This window comes from Henckelia pumila, chromosome 4, assembly GCF_033568475.1.
Source record: "Henckelia pumila isolate YLH828 chromosome 4, ASM3356847v2, whole genome shotgun sequence".
Taxonomy (NCBI): domain Eukaryota; kingdom Viridiplantae; phylum Streptophyta; class Magnoliopsida; order Lamiales; family Gesneriaceae; genus Henckelia; species Henckelia pumila.
In genome coordinates, this window is record NC_133123.1 from 23,906,341 (window position 1) to 23,928,885 (window position 22,545).

Genomic DNA, 22,545 nt, shown 5'->3' on the forward strand with positions numbered 1-22,545 from the left:
GTTAGGGTTGTCTTGGAAGAGGGTTCGGTGTTGGGGAAGGAGGCAGCATGGGGTTCGGGCCAGGGCATGGTTCGAACTGGCAGGACCCTGGGGAGGTCCTGCCGGCGGGGCTCCGGCCACGGTGGTCGGAGCTGGGCTGCAGCAGGCCGTGAAGGCCTGCTGCTCGTGCGGCCGCGGCAAGGGGGAAGAGGGAAGAATAGGGTTTCGGGTTTTTGGGTTGTTGGTGGATCCGGGTCGGGTCATGTGGTCCGGGTCGGGTCTAAAATAATATGGGTTAAGTTAGTTGGGTCCGGGTCCGGGTTATTTTAATTGGGCTCGGGTATTTTTATTTTTAAGTTTTTAAGTTAATTAGGAGTTAAATGGGCTAATTAAATTCCCAAAAATTTAATTAGTACCATTTAATTTATTTGGGCTCCATTAAATTATTTTGGGTTAATTTAATTATTTTTGGGCTTTTATTAATTTTTATTTAAATTTTTAAGTTGGCCAGAAATTTTTATGGGCTTGGGAGCCCATGAAAGTTATTGGGCCAGTCTTTGGGCTTTTGGGCCCATTGGGACAGGAACAGTGTTATTGGGCCTAAGTTAGTCTTAATGGGCTTTGGTTGATTTATTGGGCCTAGAAAAGTTGTTAATGGGCTTAAGTACACTAATGGGCCAAGTCTTAAGTTAATGGGCTTGTATGTCTAGGGCCAGCAGTTGAATCAAACCATGAGAAATTTCATGTGTCCTGAGTTTATATTTAATTATTTTATGAAAAGTTATTTGAATATTTATATGATATTAGAAAATAAATTAAATATAAATGAAGGACACACAATTTATTTAAAGTACATGCATTCATGAAATCAATTTTTATGCTATGATTGAAGTTCTATGGTTGAGCAAATAAAATATTTTAGGTGGAAATTGAAGTAGTGTGGCCATTTATGTATGGGCAGTTTCTGCCATTTATGTATGGGTGGTTCGCCACCAGCCTCGTACGATGGTTTCTTAGACTGATCAGTCGCACTATAAGTATGGGTCACACTTACGGATAGGACCATTCGATGTTAAGAAAATAAGTGCTCAACAACTCAAGTATGTATGATATTATGTATGTTATGTATAATTCAGTGATTTCTTTAAGCAACATTTATGTTAATATTTTTGAGGCATGCTCATGCATTTATAGGTTAAGTATTATGTATGAAAGTGTATTAAATTATTTTAAACCCTTGTTAGTATGCATGTTGGGCCTCTAGGCTCACTACACTGATATGGTGCAGGTGAGTACGTAGAGGAGCAGGTTACCCCTACCGGTGGTGAGGACGTATGAGCGGAGCTGCAGTGGCCCCGTGACCGTAGTCTGCATCGTGCTAGTGTTCTATGCATGAATATTTTAAACACTATTTTATTTGAAGATTTTATTCCAGTGTTGAGATTTAAGTATTATTTTTATGCAACTTTTTAGTGTATGCACTATTGATTAAATTGTTTTGAATTATTTTAAGTATTGCATGATTCAGACGTTTTAGTAATTATTTTTATGTTGCATAATTATTTATTAAATTTTAAATCTCTTTTATGGTTGTACATATATGTATGGGCATATATGTATATATATATATATATAAATATTTTACTTAGTATTTATTTTAAAATTAAAAGAAAAAGAAAAATTTTTAAATTTTCCGCATTTTAGAAATTTATAAGTCTAGGATGTTTCAGGCTTTGTCTCCAAAGTCCCTGCTGCACGATTTTTACTTCTCCTCTTGGCAGGTTCATGAGACACAAATGGCCATATTCCAATTTTCCCATTGAATTCGTCGCCTGTAGTCTCATCAAATCGAGGACGAGCAACAGCATCTAAAAACATTATCTTTGTAATAAAACTTTTACTTTTGCATGTGCGGAAGGGCTCGATCTCATCTGCATGGAGATAATACTTTTCACATGTTTTCGTCAAATAAAACCACTTTTCATCAATATGAATGTGATCGTGCATGTTAATAAAAATAGGTCTACTAGTAATTGTACTTTCCTGATCAACCATTGACAAGCAGAACTCCAACCTTGCCCTTATGTTGTCATCTGACAAACATGGTTTAACTGGATTTGAATGTGGCCGAATATTTCCGTCTTTTATTCTCCTATGCACGGTCGTTTTTGACAAATTCAAAGCTTTTGATAAGGATCTTATATTTGTCTGATGACGAAACGGGATGTTCTTCATTTGTTCAAAATCAATCTCAATTCTCTTCCGATGTCTTCTGTTCAAGAGCTTATTAGGGAAAAGTGGCACACCTCTGTTCATAGTAGATTTTCCTTCCCGCCAAATTCTAGAAACTGATCTAATAGATATAGAGAAGGCATTGGCAACTTTCGAGAGTACTCCTCGTGGTAGCTTCCCATTGTCTGGATGTTGAATGAGCAGCATTTCAAAAATTGCAACTTTCTCGGCGTTGCTAAAATTTTTTTTCTTTTTTCGAGGTTGATTCAAAAGGTTGGACTCTACGTTGCCATTGAAAAGAATGTCATCTTCTTCTGGTAATTGATTCAAATCAATCGGAATATTTTGTGAAGAATGAACATGGTTATTTTCAGATGAGGTAACCTCTTCTATCGAGGCATTCAAATCATTGGAAGGAAATTGTGGTTCAATGTTCATTTTTTTTTGTTGAACTTGTGATTATCAAACTAGTATTTTAATTGTCCATTAAAAATTCAAAAACAGTTTTGGCGAGAAAATAAGGCGCATATCTAATTAAGTTGAAAATTTTAAGAATTCGAATGATCATTCAAATTTGGCAGATTTAAAAATTCATGCATGAAATCAAATTTAATGGCTAATGCAATTGAAATTTTTAAGAATCCGAAAGAGTAAGTTAGTTAATTTGGAATTAATTCAAATGGTTTTGGAACTAATGAGAGTGGAAAATAGAGAACTTTAATTTTATGTTGTTATCATTAAATAGGGGTAAATCTGAAAACTTATGTGTATATTTGATATTTTCAAAGTTTTTCTTAATATGTGTGAAAATCCAAAGATGACAAATATGAGACGGAGGGAGTATTTTATTTAATTAACATTCAATCTATCGGGAGAGACTATATTAACATCCCTTGGATTAAATGGATCTTACATTTTGCACCGTTAGAAGTGACATATTAGTAATCTATCGATAACTTATCTTATTCAATCTCATGTTTAGTTTGTCATATTGTTTATATATTTACTAAATATTTATCTTACATCTATCAAATCATTCATTATTTATCTCACATAAATCAAATCATTCAATTTAAATTACTATATTACCCTTAATAAATAATATTATTCAAATTTTCTTAATTTTTAAAAGGAAAAAAATAGTAATTTATCATCTTTTTTAAAATTTTATCAATCAAAACAAACAAACTATTATTTATCAATCAAACCAAATACTATCATTTTGTATTTTTTTAATCATATTAGATTATTTATCTCTCTATTATTATCCTATCTATAACTTCAAACGGCAAGGCCCACATTGATCCAATGGTGGATATTCAGATAACAATCTTGGCTGCTAATTTTGGTGAAATATGGAGATCGATTTTGCCTTTGAAAAAAATCGTAAGTAATCAAAATTGAAATCTAGCCTTAAATTTTAAATTTACTACATAATTTATCGTAAAACTTCGTAACTTCAAAACATTAATAGTTTTGGCCTTCGATCTGGCTGCCCGTGCCCTTAACCCTTGTCATCGGCAACCTCCTTGCTCTTTTGACATTCGCGCAGAGCCGTACTTGTGCCTGAAAGTAAAAAAGTGGGCCCTATTTTTTGGGTAAATAATTGTAAAGTTTAGTTTGGAAATAACAAATACAATAAACAATAAATAAATATACCAGAAATAATATATAACATCAATAAAAAGTCAACAAATATTTGAAATAATTACATAACTGTATACTACCCGTCTAGCTGTTTTAGAGGTGATAATATTTTCAAATCTGTGTAATCCAGTTGTCGGAATTTTTTTTGTAAATATACAACATAGTTAGCTCATTTAATCTATCATGTGTCATTGTTGATCGAAGATAATTCTTGATTAACTTCAACTTTGAGAAAAAAAATTTCTACTGATCAACTGTTACTGATACATAGGCAATATAAGTATCTGAGAATAAACCATTCAGTTTTATCAAACATTGTAGCAAATCAATTGTTGTTTTGACATTTGTTAAATCTCATCTCATGACCACCAACTCCGAATACAAATCATCATCATTAATGTTTTAATGTTAAATGTTAAAGCTCCATACAGACTTCATCAAGCTAGTTAAAGACACATTCTTTAATTCTTCAAATTTAACATAAATCCAAAAGTCTTTTGAAATTATTTAAATTGTTCATATCGAACTTGAAAAGAAGATAAGACTTAATCAATTACTAGTGTCACTCTGCGCGCGTTGCGTGCTTGTTTCGTTAGAATAATTATTTAAATATGATAATTTTTGTTATTTTCAAATTAATAAATTTTAACACTATTTTTTTAATTAAGAGTGATATAACTATTTAAAAATTTAGAAGTACAGATATGGATTTAAAAAATACTTAAATAATTTAAATTTTTTAAAAAATAAATAATGTTACACCAAGACACCAAATGGTCTAATTCTTTATAAAATAGTATAGATAACAGAAAATATTCAAATTAGTCTTTTTTATTTAATATTAATATTGGACTAGATTTTTTTATTCAATGGTCCACCAAATCAACATATGTATAGATTATTTTTAAAAAAAAAAAAATATTTTGGGCCCCTTATTGGGCTGGGCCCTGAGGCGGAGGCCTCATTGGCCTCATAGAAGTTACGGCCCTGCATTCGCGTTGACCTGTGTTTTTGGTAAACAATAGTCCGAACTTGGTTACTACGATCCCTTTGTGAATTTTGAGGAGCCACCTCTTCTCAACCTTGTATTACTAAGTTTGAGATATGTAAAGTAGTTTTTATATTTAGAACACATAATATATATAATTTCTTTTTACAAAATATCTCTTCATAACACTATCATTTTATGACACGTGATAAAATATTAATAAAAATAAAAATCTAACATAATATTTGATTGCAAATTTTGTTTATCATAATTATATTTTATATGAAGTTAAATATAAATAAAACTGTGTCTTTGAGATTGAGACAAGAGTGAGGGAACACTAGTAGAATTTCTGCATTTTACTTCGCATATTAACTGAAGTTGTAGGTAGATAAGTAGCGAAGTAGATGCACGTGAAGTAATAGGGTACTGTTTTACTTCGCTTAATAACCGAAGTCTTAGCCATAAAAATACCGAAGTCTTTGGTCGATTCACGGAGTCAAAAATGGTTCATGATTGGATCGGTTACGAAGTAAAAGCATGACTTTTACTTCGGCATTTTCATTATGTGACGAAGTAATATAATATCTGTGACTTCGACATTTACGTTGACTGGCGAAGTAAATACATGTCTTTTACTTCCGCCGTTTCATTAAGTGACGAAGTAATAGAAAATATATGACTTTGGTATTTACATTGACTGATGAAGTAAAATCATGTCTTTAACTTCGACATTTTCATTATGTGACGAAGTAAATGTTCTATTTAACTTCACATGTTATGCAATTTGATGAAGTAAAAACATGCCCATTACTTCAGCAGTTTCGTTAACTGTCGAAGTAATAAAGTATATATGGCTTCAGCTTTTACATTGACAGATAAAGTAAAAATATATGTTTCAATAAATCAAAATGAAACAATTTTAATTAGATACAGGAACACCACAATATATATATTTCTGAAACATAAAATATACTAATTAGATTGATAAATTATCCATCCAAAAACTACGAACATCCGTAAATCCACAAGTACATCCGTAAATCTACAATTATGCATCCACGAATCCACGAGTATTTCCACAAAAGTAAAGTGTTCTAACAAGTATATCCAATAATTCACTAAAAAAAACGCAGATTTTTCCCAACGTGCATGACCAATTTAGGCACCTACATATGAGTTGACGAATTCATTCCATTTACTTCTAACTTCATCAAATTGAGCTTGGTTGTAATATTGCTTCGTGATGGATCCTGAAATTGAAATGTAAAAAATAAAATAGATCAAACTGAAATTCAAGATCGAGGATACATATTTGTCGGTTCACAAATAAGGGTAACAACGACATATGCGGGTACTGATCACATGTCGTTGCAATAGCTGATTAAATTAAAACATTACCAAATTGAAAACACGCTCTATCAAGGATACATATATATTTTCATTTCCACAAATAAGTCCAATAGCTAGCTAAATCCAAGGGAAAACAATGACACTCAGTTGATGTTAGCAATGCAATGAACCATAGCTTGTCCAACAAAATCAAATGTTAGTTCACTAGAACGTCCATTACTGGAAAAAGCTAAAGAGACCATATTTTATTTATTAAATTCCTTGGCATCGGCGACATCAACGATCACAAGCATGAAAGTTTTGCTTCAAAAATACCATTGACCCAACCAAACTAGAAACTTATATCACCAAACATCATAGAGCAGTCGCACAAAATACCATTGACCCCAACCAAACTAGAAACTTAAATCACCAACATCATAGAGCAGTTGCAAGTAATCTCCGACAGTTTTGATTCCAACATTTATCAGCATGAAAGAATGCTCTTGTTCGTATGAGAAAATATGATATAAACCAACGAGCAAGTACAATATGTCAATATCTCTGAAAAAGAGTTGATTAAGAAATAAAACCCTATCACCCCTAACAGTGCTAAGACAAAAATTTTGGCTATGAAATAGTTTATTTGAAAGAAAGAACAGAAGCCTACCAAAAATGCCAACTTCAGATTCATTTCTGAGCAACTAAGCAGCAAATAAGGATGTAACCAGATTTTCACATAAACCAAAGCATAAAATGAAAATGAAACTTACCATCTTCTCCAACTGTATATTTTCACATTCAACTATCTCTTTCATATACTTCATCACACAAAATCCACATTCAACAGAACCACTTTGTTTTAGATTACCCTAAAATGAAATAAAAAATATTGCAACAATCACAATCCAAATAACAAGTTTTGAACTCAAAAAAACTGAATTAGGTAAGAACAAAAGAGTAAAGCTCTCAAATATAAGAAAATGGTCGTTCGATTTATTTTAAACAAATTGCAGAATAGACATGCACAATATTTGGTCAAGTCCATTTGTCTCACAAAACGTAACATTACACACTAAAAAAAGATGTATTCAAATTAAATCAGAAGGGAACACAACTCACATAAACATAAAGTACCTAGTTCTTCAACCTCCCATCCAGCACGTCCAACACCAGGAACTCCTAGAGCATTTTCAGTTTGTTGTGTTTTAGAACAGAACTTTTTTTTTAGATTTTCAAATTCATCGTACATCTCACCATCATCCTGATATCATGGAAAGCAATTTGATTAATAGCCTCGATCCCATACCCCTGAATATCTAGGAGAAAGTTTTCACTGCATCTTCGGCCACTCGTCGGCGCCGTTTGGTCTTTTCTATTTCAATACAAGCAATCAATTATATATTCATCTCTATAAGAAGATAATTCGACAAGAAATTTCAGAGTTTACAGTTAAAAACCTATTGCTTCAATATCAGAAAACCCATGTAGTGGTATAAAATTACAGAAGAACAAAAAGCAGACAGCTAAAAGGCTAAAAACATAATACATATACCTCACACACCCCTCGCTATGTCCAGGTTTGTTAGTGTCGCAGATGTAATATTTTAGGCGCTTTGCCCAATTAATGTTTCCACACCTGAGGAAAACAGGCACAAAGTTAATACTTTCAGTGTGCAAGAAAACATGCATGCCAACACAAAAAACACAGAAAGAACCATCTTACTGCGAGAGTCAAAATTAGTTATTAGCCAAATCTTGTAGGCAAAAATCCATTGCAGTACAAAATCTAACATTTGAATAATTCTCCACAACAACAGAATCTGGAATCTATACTAATGTCAAATAAAAAACAAACACTTAATTTATACATAAAAGAAAAGGAAATAACCAACAACCATCACAAGATTTCTAATCCTCCAGATGAAAATGATTACTTGCATGTTTGATCTAAGTTTCTGCAGAAGCTGAGAAAGAAGCCTGTGTGGTCTGCCGAATTGGACTTATATAGACAGTACATGCAACAAGGTCAAAACCGAATTCCAGATTCATCAGCCGATATGTAAAAATCATATTTAATTTATTTCTCATTCAAAACTAGTTCTATAAATTGGAAATGAAAGCTACTGATTTTGCTACATTTCATCTTCTTAAAGACTTTCCAAATAAAATCATCTAATAGGCTTGAATCTATCTGCAAGTACACACCTAAAACTCGGATATTCTGTTTTCCGCAGATTGGAGCAAGTTCAGTATAAAATTCATATAAAATTCATTTTACATCCGAATGAGTTATAACTGGTGTCATATCAAAGAAAACACAATTATCTACAAGTTTCATGTGAATTTCAACCTCGAAATATGCCCTGAACAATACCAGATTTTGAAATGACAGCAGGTGCAAGAAATTATTCTTCATATAGTGCAGTTTCAAAAAAATGGGCATATCCCTTTAAATTTTAATGAAATGACATGTTTCCAGTGCCAAATCAAAGACAACACAGAGCACTACAAGTTTTCTTCATAATGCAGATTCAAAATTTGTACTATTCATTTTCATTCAACTCAATTTCTAAGTTACACACGCGTTAAAACTACTGTCAAAGCATGAGAGCAAACAGATGGAGACATGATAAAAAAAAAGACTTGGTGGTGTTATTGTAAAATTACTTCAGTAATGTATTTAAAAGGAAAATTCAAAGTTTAGAATGAAAAACTTGAACTCGATTATTGAAAAAAAAATGAAATACAATCAACATTCGATTTATTTACACTATGATGCATACACTTCAAAAAAAACGATTGCTAATGAACTATAGGCAAAAGAGGAAAAAATGCTATGGATGAAGGTTGAAAATTCTCTCTATCAAATAAAATAAACGTTTTGAATAAAACTCAGACTTGGGACTCCAAAATCAAAAGGTCTCAACATTCTTCTAATCATAAGATTACATCATAAATATTGGTTAACTGTATCTAATCATAAAAAACATGCTACTCTACCATTATTTTAGGTATAAAGAAGTTCCAGAAATAATCTTTCAGCCGCTGAAATAATTCTTCTACTTAAGACTGAAGAAAAAGCTACATTTGCCTACTGTGAATGACTAAGTAGAAGCAGACACATATAATGCCTAAGATTACAACAATCATGAATGATTTCCACTTCAAATACTAGTTACTACGACTTTCCAACCATTTAAGATGCTACATTAAAAATTAACAAAATAATATATACAAATTTCTGTAATAAAGTCTAAAATATTATTTAGAGAATGTATATTTAAATTACGGGCTCTTGAGAAATGAATTAAAAAACTTCTTGCCAATACTTCATGAAAATATGTTGACGAAAAATAATATGTTTAAACTTCATGACAATTTCAGACGGCAAAAAATCTGTTTCAGATTTAAGTAAGCTAAGAACAAATTTTATACATAATTATGAACTAATTTAATTTTAAAAAGTATAATATCTATTTAATTCTTAGTCTACAAATTTTAAATATTTACCAAACAAAATAAATTTTACAATTAAAACCTCATAAACGATTGCAACCATTAATTTCACCAATTTCGCATATGATTAAAGAAAATCACAACAAAAAGACATCACATGGAATTTTTAAATAAGACACTCAAGTAATTGAGACTACTGAATTCATTTTTAATAGACACATGATAAATTCAAAAACTTGAATCAGAAACTTTATTTGCAGGAAGGAAAGAATGAACTTGATGGCAGTGCCCAATAGGCATAATGTGAACAAAACACTTGCAAGGAAATTACAAAAACTGGATAAGAGCGCAAGAATTCTGGGATAAAAAAAAAGCAGGCGTGAATCCATTATGAAAAAGGCCAGCAAAACGGTAGATTGGTAGCAGAGCATACATATTTGTAGTTTTCTGGATCGAACAACAAGAACAAAACATCTTCCGAAACACGTAAAACACAAATAAAAAGGGAAAATCTGAATTCATGTAAAAAAAAATAGGAACCCGAATTCACGTTAAAAAAAAAAAAAAAAAAAAGGAAAGCATCTTCCAAAACGCCGAAAAACCCAAATTGATACCAAAACAGAAGGATTCAGACCTTGGGCTTTCGAATTACGGCGTTGGCGAGCGATTCACGACGGTGGTGGATGGCAGGAGATGCAAATCGGCGGCTCTTGGTTGAAGGAGAAAGGGGATCGCGAGCAGATGGGTGATGGATTTCTTTTTTTACGAAGTGTTAAAAGTGAAAGAAAGGTACTTATAAAATCCCGGTTCAAGAAAGGGATCTGATTCATCTTTTTACTTCAGCACTTATAATTAAAATTTTTATTGTTTTACTTTTTACTTCGGCAAAAATAAAATGCCGAAGTAAAATGCTACAAAAAATTATTAGTGAAGCCCGGGTTTTTAAAGTACCAAAGTAAAATATGCAATTTTACCTCGCCGGTGTTATTACCGAAGTTGATTGTTACTTTTTACTTCGTAATTACTAATTGCCGAAGTAAAAAGTGCCGAAGTAAAAGATAGAAATTCTACTAGTGGAAGATATGTGGTACAAGTTGGTTCTTCCATACATTTTGGGGTCGTTATGTGCTGTCATTTCGTTCTGATATTTTCCCTTAAACCCCTTTAAAATTAATTATTTTTCATAATTGGGAACACTTAGTGTTTGTTAATTGTTACAAGACAACGAATAATGGGCCCCAAGACAATGTAAATGGGCCTTGGTTGAGCAGATTAAACCATTTTTGGGCACATTAACCCGATTATCCAAAAGAAAAAACTAAATAAGAATTTAGAATCTTACGTAATCGTAGATGTGAGTGGAATAAATTTCCAAATAAAAATAAGCAATCGAAACTGTTCAAGTTGAAGAAAATAAAAATCATGGATTTTGATTCGTATCACATTACCTCATATTGTATTGTTTTGTTTCAAAAAGATGTAAGGCCATATTTATTATTTGCAATATATACATATTGTTAGATATCTCACATCGACTGTATTAAGTTCTTGATAATTATATATATGGATAATGAACTTGGAAAATCGTCTCCCTTGAGCTATTTTTTGAAGTGGAGTTAGAATCAAGTTCAGATCTTGACTTGACACATTTATGTTTGGATTATTGTTTTAGCTTCATATTCAACTGAATTTTAAAATCGAACTATTTGTTCATGACTTTTATTTGAATTCGATATAATAACGTTTCATGCCTATTATAACTGTAAATGCTAAACGAAAGATGTTAAATTTTTTATAGAATCAAATCATCAACGCTAATTTTTTTCCTTTTTTTTTTAAAAAAAAAAAAAACCGATGATATTCGAGTCCTACTGATCCCAGGTTTAAAAAAAAAGGATATTCGAGTCCTGTCTTGAACCGATTTCCATAATTTATTGGTTCGGATAATTAACTGTAACTACTCGGCTAAATAAACATAATTAAAGAAACTCCAATTTCTTCAAAAAGGGCCAAAGATATTCAGCTAAGATACAAAATTGATTACTACTTAAATGTAAGCAATACGTGCATGGAAATTAAATAGCACGAATTAATTAGCCACACATGCATACGCTAATTACTTACTATAATCTAAATTGATTAACTAATATTTAAACTGCTAATTGGCGTGGATGAGTAGATCCAGCATCTTCATTATTATTAATCCCATAATAATTATGGATCTTATTATAATTAATATTCTCTGGAGAAGTAACTCTTGGTGGTGTATCCAAAGGAGGGAATTGAAGCATCATTTCCCTTTGGAGATAACAGCAATATGTGTGAAAAGTTGAGGGTGACACATTAAGTTCGAACCCTAATCCGAACAAGAAATCCATCTCAAGAAGATTCATCTCCATTGTGTTGATTCCTCCTACTTTGGCATAGTAAGCATTGTTGTAGAATCTGTAAATGAATGAGGGGAAAATTAATGTTAAAAACGAAACACGAATTAGAGTTAGTTCATAGTCAATCGACGGGACATCGAGTATTTGTCGTGTTATCAAAACTTATATATACTTATGCTAATATATAGCGTATATGAAGAATATGCAAATATGGTACTCATGAAGTCGATTATATTAGTTCCATATTCCAGTTTATAGATATAAATAATAAAATATAGATATTATGAATGGGGCAAACATAGCGAGCTCGAACATGTTACATATTACATTTACACACATACACTGGCCTAATTGTAGAGCTTTCCTATACGTTCCATCTAATCTAATCTATATCATAAGAACATCGTTCGTATTAACTGTTAACTCTCAACAAAGGTTGCCAAATCGATACATTAATCACTCGAAGTCGCTCCAATCGCGACACAACGAACGCCGAAAAATTAAAATAGGAAACACAGAGACAAGGAATTAAAAAATGTGCATTTCAATTTTCTATTGGGAAGTAGTATATACTCAAAGAATGCATTAATCCTACATTTTATATAAGATTAATGAATGCAGTATGTTCCTATACATTTTATACTCTATAAATTAATATCATAGGAAATAGTAAGTTTAAATTTGTTAGTGTCTAAACATAGGCAGTTCAGTTCCTTTGGATACACACAAAGGGACACCAAATCTTAGGTGGCTGTGTCTGTCAAACATTGAGGATTTCACATGCTTAATTAATTAATTCTTTTTTTTTTCCTCCAATGTTTTTTATAGTTTACTTAAATTAATTCGACATAGATCAAGAAAACTTTGATACATTAAACATTAAATGTTGTCAAACAAGAGAACATGGTATGTTCGGCTTAGTTCTTTGCTAATAAATATAATTTTACTTTTTAAACAATATATATACAAAAAAAGAAAATTTAAAAGCTGTTTATAAGAGGATGGTCGAATGTCCATTTCACCCCCTTAGTATAAACCATGGATATAAATGGCATGGAGAAAGTATTGCCTCACCAGTAGCCCAATTCCAAGATTAGTAACAATATCAGTTAGCAACAAATAAAAAAACTAATTAACTAAACTTAAATTTAATAAATAAATAATTCTTTTTTTTTTAAATAAGGGAATCCAGGCCACAGAAAGTGCTTTGAAGAAGAGGAATAAAATATTTAATTTTGAAAAAGAAAGAAAACTGTGTGTGTGTGTGTGTGTGTGTGTGTGTGTGTGTGAAATGGTTCAAAAATCTTGATCATGCATATTCATTCTTAATTAAAAAAAAATTGATGCTTTGTTTATAGTATTTATGATGATAATATTGATATAAATAAATAAACAAAGCATATTATATACATCAAGATTATTAATTATAAATTGATGAAGAGATCCAACTAATTAACTTACATATCATCCATGAACTTTGCAGAAACCAACACACTGGCAATGAGGAGGCGATGCACATTGTAGGAGTTAATGGGAAGAAAAGGCTGCTTCATCGCGAATCGATCGAGATAAATATACGCCACGATGAAGCAACTAGGGCTGCAGTTTGCATACTTGAATATCCTCTCCAGGTAGCATTGCACCGAGATCGTAGGCCTGGTCAGGCCGTGAAATATCGATATTTTCTGCGTATTTAATCCCCGGAAGACGACGTCGTTTGTCTCCGCCGCTCTTTGCAGGAGACAAGACAGGAATTTTATGACCTTTTGCATCACCTGAGAGCTCTCAAATTCCGCCATAGATGGAGTAGCGTGTACAATTTGCAGATCAATTAGCTAGCTTGATGGGTTTTTTTTTTTTTTTTTACAATTTATTTTTTGGCTTTAGTTATAAATAAATAACTATTAATAGTGAGAACTTATATAAAAAAGGTAAATGTAATGGTGTAGCTAGCTTTGTGTTTGAACATGATGAAGAAGCTGTGAGGAGATCGAGTGTTTTGTGGTTTGGTGTTTTTATAGGAAAGAATCAGCATATATGGGATTCACGCGGAAGTAGGGTTGGAAATGAGCTGGTCCCATTTGACCAATTTAATCCACTAGTAATCAATTTGTTCCTTTATTATAATTTCTTCCTCGCAAAAACCCTTTTGAAACAGTGTCATAGATCAATTTTATGAGAAATATCTCATTTTCGACTGTATTTATTAAAATATTATTTTTTTATATTAAAAGTATTATTTTTCATTATAAAGATATGTCAGGTTCACACATTTCACGAATATGGATTTGTTTATTATTTATATATATATATTATTAAAATTATTTTTTAAAAAAGTAAATGTAAATTAATGTAGGTTGATGATAAAATAAAAAATGAAAAAAAAAGGCTAAACTATATGACGAGAAAATATAAAATTTCCATTATATTTACGAAGTATGAAATGAAATGGTAATTTTGGAACAAGATACCTATGTGGTGTTTAGTCTGTTTTACGTTTCGCTGTACCAACTTAAAATTCGTCGCTTTTCGAATGGTTTTGATTAGTTAGTGTTTATTTTTAGTAAAAGTTTGTTTTATTTGCGAATCTGTTTAAACCATTTAATGTTTTAGGTTTTTTTTTTTTTTTTTACCAAATACTCGTGTAATAGAAGCCTCTAAATCTTGAAACTTGTTCGATAAACCACCAAAATTAAAATTTCAAATATTCAACTCAAAGAATATTCATTATTTTAATTAGTATTCAAATTACTGATTGACAGCATTTCTTAAACGTTCATTTATGCCTACCGGTCACAGTAGTAGAATGTGCATGTTCCGATTGTTGTCTTCTTGAGGAAGCATTATTGAGGTAAATTATATAGATAATAAAGATATATATGTGTGTGTGTGTATATATATATATATATATATATATATATATATATATATATAACATAATTATTTTAATTTAAATTATTGTAGAATTTGAGATAAACACTAGGCATGTTATCACATCAAAAACTTTTCAAATTTTACATATAATATTTCTAAATTAATATATGTTTATATGGTCCACTAGATTTTATCCCTGGGTAAATTATAGGTTATGATATATGTTAATCACTTTGGATTAGTTACCTAACATTGGTAACTTGTGCTTACAACAAGGATTCAATAATGTTGAAATGGTTGTTCAAACAATAATGATGCAGGGGAATGGATCAGCATATTCCTCAACATATTGCATGTCAAGTAATTAATTATGATCTTTTTAATTAAGGACATTCTCAAGAAATCAGACTTACAAACTACATTGTAATTTGAAGTTGAAAAATGGCATATTTTTTATTATAACATTGAAGATAATAATCTCATTTTTATGTGTATTATTAAAAATATGTGTTTTAAAAAAAAGTGAAAATTGTAAGTTTGGCGTTATATATCTGTCTTTTCATTATTTGGTCATACATATTACCAAATTTCAGTTTCAGTTTAGCTATTTTTAAATCTTAACAACTTTAATCATTTTTCACCAGAATGTTGATATGTCGTTGGCTCGCTGCACAAAACAAGACTATGTATATAGTATGATAGTATCACGTCATCATCATGTCGGTGCCACGTCAGAAAATTACTAAAATTTCACACACACACACATCATTTGATCGCGTTATAAAATTTTATTTTTTTCCAATAATTGTCCCAACTTTGAACAATGTCCTAATATTTGCATTTATATATCCTTGTTCAAGATTTTAAATCCATTGGGAACATTGCTCTTGATCAGCCCATGTGAGAATCCATGTGAGCCTCCATTAGAGGCACCTGCAACTTCTACAACGGCACTACTACAAATACTAAAAGCGTATAAAAGAATTGATTCCAAATTAATGGTCTTCCTGTCACATATTGTCAATTATTGGAATATAAAGATACATGGAAATCAAAAGTACTGATTTTCAGCTAAAAGATACCAACGTACCAATTAATTTTGCATTGGGATATTCATTATTCAATTTTATTTCGGTGAAATTGTAATTTTCATCTTTTATGTGGATCTCTACGTACGTAAGAAGTTACTAGTTTGATTCATTCTGTTATCAAAATTGGGTTTTAATCATATATCTTTCTATGTTTAATAGTTACATTCATTTTTCATTGTTAGCGATAATATGAAATTGCCCACGTGAGCATTATGTTAGTGTTAGGTCACCTCCACATTGACGCCATATCGACATCATGTCGAAAAAATGATCAATTAACACTGGCAAAAAAAATCTAAACATAGTGGTTAAAACTATAATTCTTTTCCCCTTGATTTATATGGTGGAAGCAAGATACAAATGGTTAGATCGAAGATTCAACGTCTAATTCTTTCCCCCATTTGAGGGTTAGTCATGTACTGTGTACCAGTAAATGGTCACAATCATATGTCGAGATCCTCATGAAAAAAAATTTCCTTGTATATGAATCACATTTCAGATTCATTCATATTGATTAATCCAATATTTTTTTATCGAATTACATATATTTCACCCAGTATAACATAAAAATTTTTAACGTCTTATATATGTGTACAATGTGAATATATATGAGATTGGACACATATCTATATTGTAACTGCATGGTGTAATTTATTAATAGTGAACACAAATGGTGGTGAAGATGTTTCTTGAAATAGTGGTGCACACGTTGGTAAGGTATGGGAACCTCTTTGATGCAACATGGAAATGGAGTGGGGATTATATGTGTTGATTGTTAATTAATATTGAGATAGGATCACTTTGGTTTGCTAAATTTTTTTTAAAAGAAATCATTATTTATTATACATTTTTTGGGGGAAGAATATGCCTCAAATGCATGTATTAATTGAGTACCAAACAAATGGGAGTAGTGGGATGCAGTATTTAATTTGTTAATAACTTGTTTGGTTGACTCGACAAATGTTCGAAGCTGTTATATTATATTGTTTGATTGCTTTTGTTTTACATGGATCAAAACATTTACTAGAGGCACTCAAATATTAAAAAATTTACTTTAATGTATTTTTTCCCAAATATTTAGATTTTAATCTTTATATAGAATAATCGATCTTGGTTGAAATCGCAAAAATTGGGGTTCTTTTAGCTAATAGTCGGGGCGGAGCTTGATGCATTATCGATAACTTGCTACATTTCTCAAAGAAAAATATGAAAATCGAAATAATTCGCCTCGCATTTTTCTTATTTAATTTTAAGAATATAGTATTTTCCTAGTCGGCAAATTAACCGTTCAAGACTTCAAAGTCTAGCCCAAGGCCCAAACACGAAAGTTGTTCTCTAACACTTTTTGCCTTTTGGGCTCTAGAACAAAATTGTATGAATATTATTAAAATTTTAGAGATTTAAAATAATTAACTTTGTGTTATAGACTTAGAGCCTGTTTGGTTTAGAAAGAAAAAGAGAAAAAGTGTTTTTTTTATAAAAATAAAAATAAAAAAAAATGCTTTTGTTGTTTCAAATGTGTCTGGATAGCTTTGAAGTGCTTTTAAAAGGGTTTTTTTTACTGTTCACCGCACTTTCAATTTTTATTTTGACTTTTGAGGCAAATGGAAGATGTTTTTGTTTTTATGGTATCACGCCTTGCTAGAAGGCGTGATTATCCTAATTCACGCTTTCCAAGTAAGCGTGACTTGGGAAATTATTTTTGAAGTCACGCTATTTGAATTGGCGAGACTTCAAATGCCTCGGTAATCGTAACGAGGCAGACCAAATACTTCATGGGAGCCACAAGTAATAATAATAATAATAATAATAATAATAATAATCCAGTGAAGCTCATGTTTGGGGTTTTTCTATTGTGGAAGAATATTTTTCCATTTTTTTACTACATGAAACAAATAATCTAATAAATGGAATAAGTATTAAACATATTATTATTTTCCAAAATGGTAAGAGAATTATTGTCAATTCATTGTATAATAAAAATTATTACTGTTAATAAAATTAATTTTAAATTAATTTAAATACATAAGTTTTATTAAAATAGGAAGAAATTATTAATAAATTTTTTATTATAATATTTTTTATTATTAATTCTTAATTATCAAATTTATTATTTTTTCTTATTAGATTTCTTCCTGGTTATTATTATATTGCATAGAATAAATAAGTGAATCAATTATATTAATATATTATTTATATTTATATTATTGTTGTTGTTATTTTTATTTATTATAAAATTTGTTATTATTCCCATTCTTGTTATTATAATTTAATTTGTCATCGTTATCCTTTTATAAACAAACAATATAAATAATGAGATTATTGTTGTAGTTATTATTATTATTATTATTATTATTATTATTATTATTATTATTATTATTATTATTATTATTAAATAAATTAACAATCAATCAATTGATTAATTAACGAGATAACAATTGAATATTACTATTTTTGTTGTTGTAGTGATTATTTCATGATGAACAAATTTCATTTACTAATTTCCTTGTTTACTATGATTCAAAAACAAATAAATATGTAGTTAAAATTTTGAATCGGGCAAGGATAAATTTCTGTTACGTTAAATCAAACTATATCTTTGTTATTTATGTTTATAAAACAGAATAAAAACATTTCAAATTCCGATCGTATATATTTTCATTATAAAAATAAAGTTTATATTATCAAATACTTGTTTTATTACGAATAATTTTATTTATAGTGTATTACTATAGTTAAAATTAATTCCTATTATTATTTTAATCATTGTTCAATTATTTGTTATTCTTGCATTAACTAGCTAATAGATAATTACGCAAATTAATTAGATAATTATAACAAATAAATAAGGATAATAATATGTTCTATAGTACTCAAATAAATATGTCAAAAATAAAAGTAACAAATATAATAATGACAAATTAAATGGTCAAAATATAAATATAAATAAATATAATAATAATGACAACACATTTTATTTTATAATAATTATGATGATGATAACAATAATATATTTTATATTTAATTTTGAGGGATAAAAATACACTTCGCTTATGTTAAAATATATCAACAAACAAAATCACCCAAAACAACAATAATAATATATTGGATAATATTTTTTAAAAAAAAATACCACTTTCACTACAAACAAAATAATAAAACAAAAAATTAAGGAATAATACTTGTATTAAATTACGTAAAATAAAAATAAAAAATATAATAATTACAACCAAAATTTTATAGTACTCAATAAAATATATAAACAAAAAATATCACCCAAAAGAATAATATGATAAAAAAGATGATAATAATAACAATAATTTTAATAATTCCCGCAACGTATATATTAAGCAAAAAAATATAGTCATCATTAACATTAATTTACTAATATTAAAATAAACTATTACAACGTCTAATAGTATTTAATTATATGATAAATAATACATGTATTTTCAAAAATCAAATATTAAGTTAACTTTTATGAGTAATACGTATACCTGAAAATGAATAATTAATACGAGAAGTTTGTTCAGATATTAAATTTGAATTTGTAATCGTGCCTACAAGTGAAACAAAAATTCATATTAAAAAAATATAATGGAAGGATAAAACATAAAAATACATGCATTTGTATGTGTTGTGTCTCCCATGAAGTATTTAGTCTGCCTCAGTCACGCAAACTGAGGCACCTAATTTTTTAATTACTTCAAGTCAAGTCAATTAAAAAAATAATATTTATAAGTCACGCCTAGTAGGATGGCGTCACTAAAAAAAATATCCCGCCTTCCAAATAAGCGTTATACTGTAAAAACAAAAACTACTTGTACTTGCCTTAAACGCGAAAATCAAAATTGACACTGCGGTAAACAGTGAAAAAACCCGCTTTTAAAAGCATTTATTTAAGCCAAAATAAGTGATTTTTTAAAAGCTCATATTTGTAGTTTTTCAAAAACTTTTAACTTTAAAAAATTACTTTTAATTTATTTATCTAAACACAAAATTATTCAACTTTTACTTAAAAAAATGCTTTTAAAAACCAACTTAAAAAATCACTTATTTTTTAAAAAGACTTTTGAAAGCAAACGGGCTCTTATAGTATGTCTTTGATATATCAAAAATAATAATTTCAAATTAATAAATATTATATTTTTATTTATAAAAATTTTCATTAAAATTATTTCAGTAAATTTTGATCTTGTCTATATTTACCATATCCAAATAAAATATATTATTTTATCTTGATCTATTGAAACAACTCGATCCTACTACTACTATTTTATTTTTTTTTTACAAATAAATAACTAAATATTTAATATAAAATATTTTTAAAAATCATGCATCTAAAATGAATAAATAAAACAATACTTAATATAATATATATATAATTAAAACGTATATATATATATATATACATAATAAATAATTACTTTTTAAAATAATTATAAACATAAACAATTTTCCATAAAAATGTTCCTACTAAAATCCATAATAAGAATTTGCATGCAAACAAAATAAGTATAACTCATGCAATAAAATCATCATCATCATAAAAATTCTCACCTAAAATCCATAAACTCATAATTAAATCATAAAACTTGTGCGGAAAACATAATAATATTCAATTCACTGAAAACATGAATAGAGCGATGGTCACGGGCTAGCCAACTGTCGGGATCTCATACGTCCTCACTGCCAGTCGGGGCTATATGCTCTACATCAGTGTCTACCTGCTCTATCTAATAATAACAACATGATTAAAAATAATGCATCACATAACACATGCACGATACATAATAAATAATATATATACATGCATGTCCTAAATACATAGCTCATGGTCGTCTCATAACATAACATACATACTCATAACATAGTCATCATGCATCATAATTAGGGCACATCATAATTTAAAAATCTGAAGGTATATATCCATGTTGTGTGACGTGTCATGTCGATTGATCAATCTAAAACCAACGTACGTGGCGGTGGAATCTCCATCTCTTGGCCCTTTCATCAGGCAAACATAATCATAATTGTATGGAAAGGCAATCGGGCCCCAGTATCCTGACCCACAGTCCCGTGTCATATGGAAAGGTCTCTGGCCCTAGGCATCCCATCTCCAATCCCGTAGGTTGTCACACACTCACTTCAACTTCTTTAAATATTTTTCATTGCCCAGCATCACACATATACATATAGTATCATGCACATACATAAAAACTTTCATGACCTTATTTTTATAAAATATTTCCCGTAAATATATATTTAATTAATTAATAATATAACTATAAAAATAATACTTTTCATACTTAAAATATTCATACGATAATTAAATATATATTTACGGACCATGCATATTTTTTCATGGATTGGTTCAGGCTGCTGACTCCTTAGACTTAAGCCCATTAACTTGTAGACTAACCCAAAAATTCAAAGACTGACCCAAAATTTCCATGGGCTCCCAAGCCCATAAAAATCATTGGGCTAACTTAAATAAATTATTTAAGGCCCAAATAAAATTATTTGGAGGCCCAAATAATTTTCTAAACATTAAATTAGCTCAAAAACCATTTAAACTCTTAATTACTTCAAAATTAAAAATACCCGAGCCCGCCCCACCTAACCCAGACCCGGACTCTACTGACCCGACCCACTACCTACCAGACCCGACCCGGGCCGCCCCAGCCCGGCCTAGCCCGAAAAGAAGCAGCCCAGCCCGAAACTCCTCCCCTTACCCCTTTCTCGGCCAGTAGCTTGAGCAGTTCCACGAGATTCGTTCGTGCCGCCTGCTCCGGCAACATTTGGCCGTGAAACCACCGCCCAAACGTAGTACACTCAAAGACGTTTCCAACAAGCTAAAAACCAGACCAAACCATCTATATGGAGTGAGAACAAAGCTCTGCAAACCCGACCATCTGCAGCTCACGCGCAGACGCGAGCAGTTGCCAAACTTTCGTTCGTGCGACTTCCTCCAATTGCCAAAGACTGTGAAACCACTTCTGAGACTTAGCTAACATCCTAGAGGTTCAAACCTAACAAACCACGCATTAAATAGTGGCCTGAGGAAGGAGAACGAACCTTCCTTCCTTGCAACCCTGAACCTGCGCGACCCGGTAACAGAAACACAACCGGTCCATTTCTAACCTATTCCAGACTCTAGTGACCTCATAGCTCGACCCTAGGGACCTTATTACACCCCTTAACCATGAGCCAGCAGACCCTGATTGAACCATGTCAAAAAACGTGAAGAAAACTCATGAAGGAAGCATGAAAAACGTGAATTAATAACTTATGCATACATACAAATTCATCACAAAAAAATCGAACACACATGCTAGATCAATGGTTTTCATGAAAGATCAGAATATAAAACTTAAATGGTAGCCAAGAAGAGAATTCAAACGTGCCTTGATTTATTTTCGAAGTAGAAACGATGATCGCGACGCGTACGACGAACACCGGAACGAACGGACTTTAAAACTTCAAATAAATCTTCAAAGTACTTGTGTGTGTTGTGAGTTTTCTGGTGAAAACGATGGAGAAGAAGGAGATGGCG

At 30.5% G+C, this 22,545-nt stretch overlaps 2 protein-coding genes and 1 long non-coding RNA gene across 3 annotated transcripts; all 3 read right to left on the reverse strand.

Annotated features, from left to right (window-relative positions):
* Nucleotides 1–1,695: 1,695 nt before the first annotated feature.
* Nucleotides 1,696–2,649, reverse strand: LOC140860681 (uncharacterized). Its single transcript, XM_073263687.1, has one exon. It carries the CDS (start codon nucleotides 2,647–2,649, stop codon nucleotides 1,696–1,698), a length of 954 nt encoding a protein of 317 aa, XP_073119788.1.
* A 3,355-nt stretch (nucleotides 2,650–6,004) lies between these two features.
* Nucleotides 6,005–7,438, reverse strand: LOC140894660 (uncharacterized). Its single transcript, XR_012153892.1, has 3 exons — nucleotides 7,301–7,438; nucleotides 6,952–7,050; nucleotides 6,005–6,099 (listed from the first exon to the last, which is right to left on the reverse strand). It is a non-coding gene; the product is annotated as an uncharacterized lncRNA (long non-coding RNA).
* Nucleotides 7,439–11,667: 4,229 nt separating this feature from the next.
* On the reverse strand, nucleotides 11,668–13,985 carry LOC140866866 (cyclin-U4-1-like). Its single transcript, XM_073271922.1, has 2 exons — nucleotides 13,486–13,985; nucleotides 11,668–12,082 (listed from the first exon to the last, which is right to left on the reverse strand). Exons 1-2 carry the CDS (start codon nucleotides 13,821–13,823, stop codon nucleotides 11,788–11,790), a joined length of 633 nt encoding a protein of 210 aa, XP_073128023.1. The 5' UTR covers nucleotides 13,824–13,985; the 3' UTR covers nucleotides 11,668–11,787.
* Between the last annotated feature and the right edge of the window lie 8,560 nt (nucleotides 13,986–22,545).